This window comes from Coenobita brevimanus, chromosome 39 (assembly GCF_032717465.1).
Source record: "Coenobita brevimanus isolate Jiangsu-jjx chromosome 39, ASM3271746v2, whole genome shotgun sequence".
NCBI classification, from domain to species: Eukaryota; Metazoa; Arthropoda; class Malacostraca; order Decapoda; family Coenobitidae; genus Coenobita; species Coenobita brevimanus.
Window position 1 is genome coordinate 3,096,012 of NC_136992.1, and position 6,489 is coordinate 3,102,500.

At 42.9% G+C, this 6,489-nt stretch overlaps 1 protein-coding gene across 1 annotated transcript in view; it reads right to left on the reverse strand.

The window, feature by feature from the left end:
• qless (decaprenyl diphosphate synthase subunit 1 qless) overlaps positions 1-6,489 on the reverse strand; it is a 183,569-nt gene that overhangs the window by 92,513 nt on the left and 84,567 nt on the right. Inside the window, exon 3 of the mRNA XM_080270026.1 lies at positions 465-491. Within this exon, the coding sequence (XP_080126152.1) occupies positions 465-491 (27 nt within the window). The remainder of the gene's footprint in view (positions 1-464; positions 492-6,489) is intronic.

Below are 6,489 nucleotides of genomic sequence, written 5' to 3' on the forward strand. Positions count from 1 at the left end.
AATGTTTACTCAGATTGACCATAAAAAGTAGAATGTTTACTCATAACCTTAAAAAAGTACAGAATGCATCCTTATAAGTACAGAATACGTCCTTCTACTTATCTTTACACATTTGACATTCAACTATAAACACAAAAATAATGTTTACTTAGAGGGATGCTACAAATTTCTCTCTCCCGAAGGTAAACAAATGGAGAATGTTTGCGTAAATACACCTACACTCAGCCGTAAACACAGAATAAGATGTTTACATAGACCGACCCTTAAACACTTCCGTCACCTCAATGTAAACACAAACAAAGGTGTGCGATGGAAACAAACATTCAGATTTATTAAAGTTATGCCATTTTTCACGTGAAATTCCTTGGCAACCCCTTCACTCTGATGACTTAAAGCTTATTCTTGCCACAACGAAAAAAATGGTTATATTTTGGGAAGACCTGTTGTAATATGTCTCAATCAACCACTTCACACCTATGGCACGATTCAGTCTTACTCTAGCTTACGACCAAAAGCTTCTCTCTCTCTCTCTCTCTCTCTCTCTCTCTTAGTGGAAGGCTTAGAAACATTCACAATTAACCACAATTAGCCACAACAATTACATTTCATTTACCCCCAAATAATTCTGTTCACCTTCGGAGTTAAATTCCTTCGTGGACGAGCTAGATACTGCAATGATCCACTTTATTACCATTAAATCTTTCATAATATTCTTCTAACTTCCACCAAATCATTCTACTAATTCTAGTGGATAAATTTCTAAGTGGATGGGTTAGATATAGTAGGATAGGATAGATATTTATGGTAACCTCTCTCTCTCTCTCTCTCTCTCTCTCCGCAGGCCAACATCTTAACACCAATAAGAAGGAATATGAAAATTATAGCAATAAAAGAATAAGCTACGTATCAAACAATAATAAAGAAAAATAAAGATAAAGCAATAATAACGATAACACCAAAAGACTAATAAAACTCACTTTCTTCTCACTCTGCCTTTACACCTCAATAAATAACAAAGATAAGAGCAATAATGACGATAAATGAAGGGATAACTGAAATAAAATACCCCAGTAAAGATGATAACAGTAATTCTAGCAATAAGTGAGGTAAAATGAGGAAATAATTGTGGTAAATAAAGCAAGGAGGAAGTAGGCTGTCTTACCGCCGTCTAGACGACTCAGCAGGAAGTAGAGGGGAGGGGGGGAAGGGGAGACATAGGGGGGAAGGTGGGAGAGGCATAGGGGTAAGGGGAAAAGGAGAGCAAGGGGGGGAAAGGGAGGGGGAAGAAAAGAGGGGAAGAGGAGGGGGGAGAGCAAGGGGGAAAGGAGAGGGGAAGAGCAAGGGGGGGAAGGGGAGGGGGAGAGAAAAGAGGGGAGGGAGGGAGGGAGCAGAAGGGAAAATTGGGTAGGGGGTGATGGAAAGAGAGGAGTGTAGGGAGACTGGGAAAAGGAAAGAGGAAAGGAGGAGGGGGAAAATGATGGGGAATGAGAGAAATTTTGAGAGACGATGGGGAAGAGAAGAGGAAATACGTAAGGGAGATGAAGGGTGAAGAATGGAAAAATAAGGATAAGAAAATGGAAGAAATAGGGAGGAGGAGGAAGGCAAAGAGAAGGGAAAGAAGGACGGGAAAGGACTCTGAAGGGAGATGGGGGAAGGAGAGGACAGGGGAAAGGGGGGGAAAGGGGAAGGGAGTGGAGAGAGGGAAGGGGAAAGAAGAGGGAGGGAAGGACCAACAGCAAAGAGGATATGTGAAAGTAAACATGACAGCAGAAACGATGACAAAATATTTAGCCTCTCTCTCTCTCTTCGTACCATAAGTTCCTTTCGGTACTACTATGACTCAACATTTCCCTCCCTGCTCATCTTCCCAATTCATTTCTCCCCACCTCCCCCTACCCATGACCCTCCCCTCTCCTCCCTCACCCTCCTTCCCCTCAGCTCATCCCTGCCTACTTCTTTCTCCCCCTCCCTCAGTCTACTCTTCACCCCTCCAGTTCCTTACCCCGTCCCCTGCCTATCCTCCATCCTCTCCCTAACCCCCAATTCCCTTCCCCTTCTCATCTACCACTGTCCAATCCCCCCTCTCACCCACACCCTTCCTTCTCATTATCCACCCCCTCCCTCTCCCCATTCTTTCTTCCTATTCATCCCTCCCCCACCCCTTCCCCTAGCCCTCCCTTCTCACTGACCATCTGTCACGAATCAAATTCGCGACATTCCCCTTTTGTGAGAAGCCACGAACTATTAGTGGAAAACTCACTGTGTATCGCTCAGTTAACCGTTTCTCTCTCCATTTCGGGGTATACTTTTCAAAACATTCGTCACTGTTTTCAAAAGTGACCGATTTATTGCACGTCACAAAGTGCTCTACTGAGCGATACTATTGTTTCTTTATTGTTCGCCCCTGCTTGCCTCGACCGTTAGAAAAATGCGGCCTAGTGCTCCACTTTTGTTTCCCACGACTTAGTCTAGTTGTTGCTTTGATGGAGAGAGGTCCTGTGCTCCAGAAGTGTGAGAGGAGAGGTCAGCTAGCACCCAAGCTCCACAAGATCACAGTCTCCAGTACTCCCACCTTGGTGATACAAAGCATTCATCAACTATAGTATTTCCTTCTTGTATTTCCCTAGTCTTAAGAGTTTAATTAAGGTGTTTTTTTCCTAGGCGTAAGTATTTACCTTCTGCGTGAGTGAGTGAGTGCGGTCTCATTGATTTGATTTGCAATGTAACGTTAAATTTATTTTTTGTAATCAATAAATTTAACAGTTCTTTTTCTTGAGCTTAATGTAAAGTCAACTCTTGTTTCATTTCTCCATAACTAAGCTTATTTCCCACATAGCTCCTAGCTTGCATACATGTTTTACTATTCATAACTGGTACTTAGACCAGTCTTGTTGTATTAACTTAAAATCCGTTGTGCCAGGAGTTAAGCATCAGCAAGGACCTATTATTATTATTAGTATTAGTTATTTATTGTCAGGGGTGAAGTAACTTTCTCCAGAGGCTAACAGTACTAATTCAGCATTTGTGAGTAATTAGTCTCTGCTGTGTACTCTTGAGAAAGTTTAAAAATTCTCGTTCTCAGAGAATCGTGCGAAGAAGCAGCGTAAAGTAATCATTGCTTGATGTAGCAAGACAATCATTGTCCTTGCTCTTCAATATTATTGAATATTATTATCAATTAAATAATATTTAAGCATTTATTCCAAAATTACCGTGATGTTATAAAATCCCCGTGACACCATCCTCATCCTCACTCAGTTAATTCCTCTTTCCCCTTAAGCCCCCTCCACACCGTCACCGGGCATCTGCTGTGTTGGTGAATGGTGATAAAAAATACGCCGAACTTGATGATGCAGACGTGATGAACAGAAGCACCATTCCTCCTTCTGCTCCCCTGCTTATAGTGTTCCTCGTCACCATGCTTCGAAAATGATCAGTGGTGTACTAGGGCACAATATGGAACTAGTGATTGTGTGGAAGGGTGTCTGACCTCCACTCTCCCCACTATCCAACCACTTCCTCTATCCTTTCTATCCCTTCCTCCCCCTTTGCCTCTCCCCCTCCTCCTCCTCCTCCTATTCCATCCACCCTCACAGATGCCTTTTTCACGCCCCTTGTACCACTCCACGCCATACAACTTCATACACCTATTATACATTTCATACACTGCACACTGCCCCATACACCTGTCAGGGCTCATACCAACACCCATCAAACCACATTCATTCATACCACTCGACACCACACTCCTCCACACACCACGCCACGCCACACAGCTGCACGAACCCATCATACACTACACCACGCCACACTGCCCCATACACCACAACGCTAAACAGCTTCATACACCGATCATACACCTAACACTCCACGTCGCACTGCCCCATACACCTGTTGAACGTACTTTTATACCTGTCTCTAATGAATCCATCCTTCAAACTAAAATTAATCTCACCTGTAACACTCACAAAGGTGTCCTCAGGTGGCGTTAATTACACCTACAGTAGCTCTTACTCATTTACTCACACACACACACACACACACACACACACACACACACACACACACACACACAACACACACTTATACATTTACTAAGTCTATATAGAATGTTTTGTTACTTATCCAGCATACTTAAACACTTGAATGCCTACACACACACACACACACACACACACACACACACACACCTGGATCATCTTCCCGTTACAGTGATCTCAACAGCTGTACGGCACAATACCTGTGTGTGTGTGTGTGTGTGTGTGTGTGTGTGTGTGTGTGTGTGTGTGTGTGTGTGTGTGTGTGTGTGTGTGTGTGTGTAGCGCGCGCGTTTGTTTGTATGTGTGTAGTGTGTGCTCTTGTATGCATGTCCCCGTGTTTGCTTGATCGTGTGTCTGTGTGCTTTTTCCTCCATGTAAGCGTGCGTGTGTGTGCTTGTGTGTGTAAGCGTGGGAGCGTGAATGTGCACACACGGGTCTGCACTGAGCCCTATATTCACCACAGAGAGAGAGACAGAGAGAGAGAGAGAGAGAGAAACTCACCATCCATTCAGGTCTTAATTTTAAAAAACTCTGAATTCTTCAAATGCAATAACAACAACAACAATAATATTAATAATAATAATAATAATAATAATAATAATAATGATAATAGTAGTAGTAGTAGTAATAGTAGCAGTAGTAGTAGTAGTAGTAGTAGTAGTAGTAGAAGTAGTAGTAGTAGTAGTAGTAGTAGTAGTAGTAGTAGTAATAATAATAATAATAATAATAATAATAATAAAATCCATATCTCAACTATTGTAAATTTGAAATGAACATAATTATATCCTTCAACACTCATCTTAAATCTGCAGGATGATCAACGACATCAGAATCTTTTCCCTGTCTTGTGTTCTTTCCTCAAAATAATAATAATAATCTATCTATCTATCTATATACCTAGGCTGCTTCCCCCAAGGAAAGGGAGGTAGCCGAGACAGGACGACTCACTCTCCATTTACTCATCCATTCAAACACATTCATTCGCATCTTAGCCCCAAAAGGGAGAACGGACAGATCCTCACCGCACCACACCGCACAAGGGTCAACTGGGCAATGCAATCAGTGACATCCGCAGCAGGGCCCGACAGCAGAACTGGTTTACCCCTGCCACATCATAACAGACCCATCCCCTTACCTGCACCTGACCTGATCAGCTGATCAGACCAAATGCGGGAGAATATCCCCTCAGGGCTGCGTCATCACTTATTCATTCACAATTTCTCTCCATTTATTTCTGTCACGCACAGCCACTCTTCCTTGCTCAACAGACATCCCTCTCGCATCCAGCGCTCTCTTCACACTGTCCATCCATCCTATTCGTGGTCTTCCTCTCAGCCTTACACCTCTCACATCAGATCTAGTTATCTTTTTCACCAATCGCTCATTATCCATTCTCTCCATATGCCCAAACCATTGCAACACCCTCTGCTCAACTCTGCCAGCCATCTCCCGAACAACTCCAGTTCTCCTTCGCACTTCATCATTTCGCACCCGATCCATACGCGTCACTCCACACATACTCCTCAGACATCTCATCTCCATTACATTCAAACTTTTCCTCTCTGCTACACCCATATTCCATGTTTCAGCCCCATATAATGCAGTCGGTACCACAACACCCTCATACAGCCTTCTCTTTACATCCATTCTAAGCGAACGACATTTAAACACTTTTTTCATTCCTCCCAGCACCTTTCCTACTTCATTTATTCTAAACTTCACTTCTGCATCTATTCTTCCATCCACAGCAACATGTGACCCTAGATATTTAAAGCAATCTACCTCCTCAAGCAACTCACCATTCAAAACTATATTCATCCCCCTACCATCTATCAACCTCGTACACTTCATCACTTTACTCTTATTCTCATTTACTTTCAATTTCCTCCTTTCACACACCCTTCCAAACTCCTCTACCAACTGTCTCAATCTCTCCTCTGAATCAGTCACCAGTGCAGTATCATCTGCAAACAGCAGCTGCTTCAGATTCCACTCTCCTCCATCAACATTTACCAGACTCAGGCCACCTAAAACTCTTGCATTCACCTCCCTTACAACACCATCCATGTAAATATTAAAACAACCAAGGCGACATCACACATCCCTGTCGCAGCCCCACTCTCACGGGAAACCAATCACTCACAGCATTTCCCACTCTTACACACGCTCTACTATTTACATAAAAACTTTTCACCCCTTTTAGTAACCTACCATCAAGTCCATACAATCTTAAAACAGTCCACAAAGCCTCCCTATCAATTCTATCATACGCTTTCTCTAAATCCATAAATGCCCAAAACACATCCTTGCCTTTCGCTAAATACTTTTCACACACTTGTCTCACAGCAAACACCTGATCAACGCATCCCTCCCTCTCCTAAAGCCACACTGCTCATCACTAATCACTCCCTCTGTACCCTCTCTAACTCTCATAATTAACACTCTACCA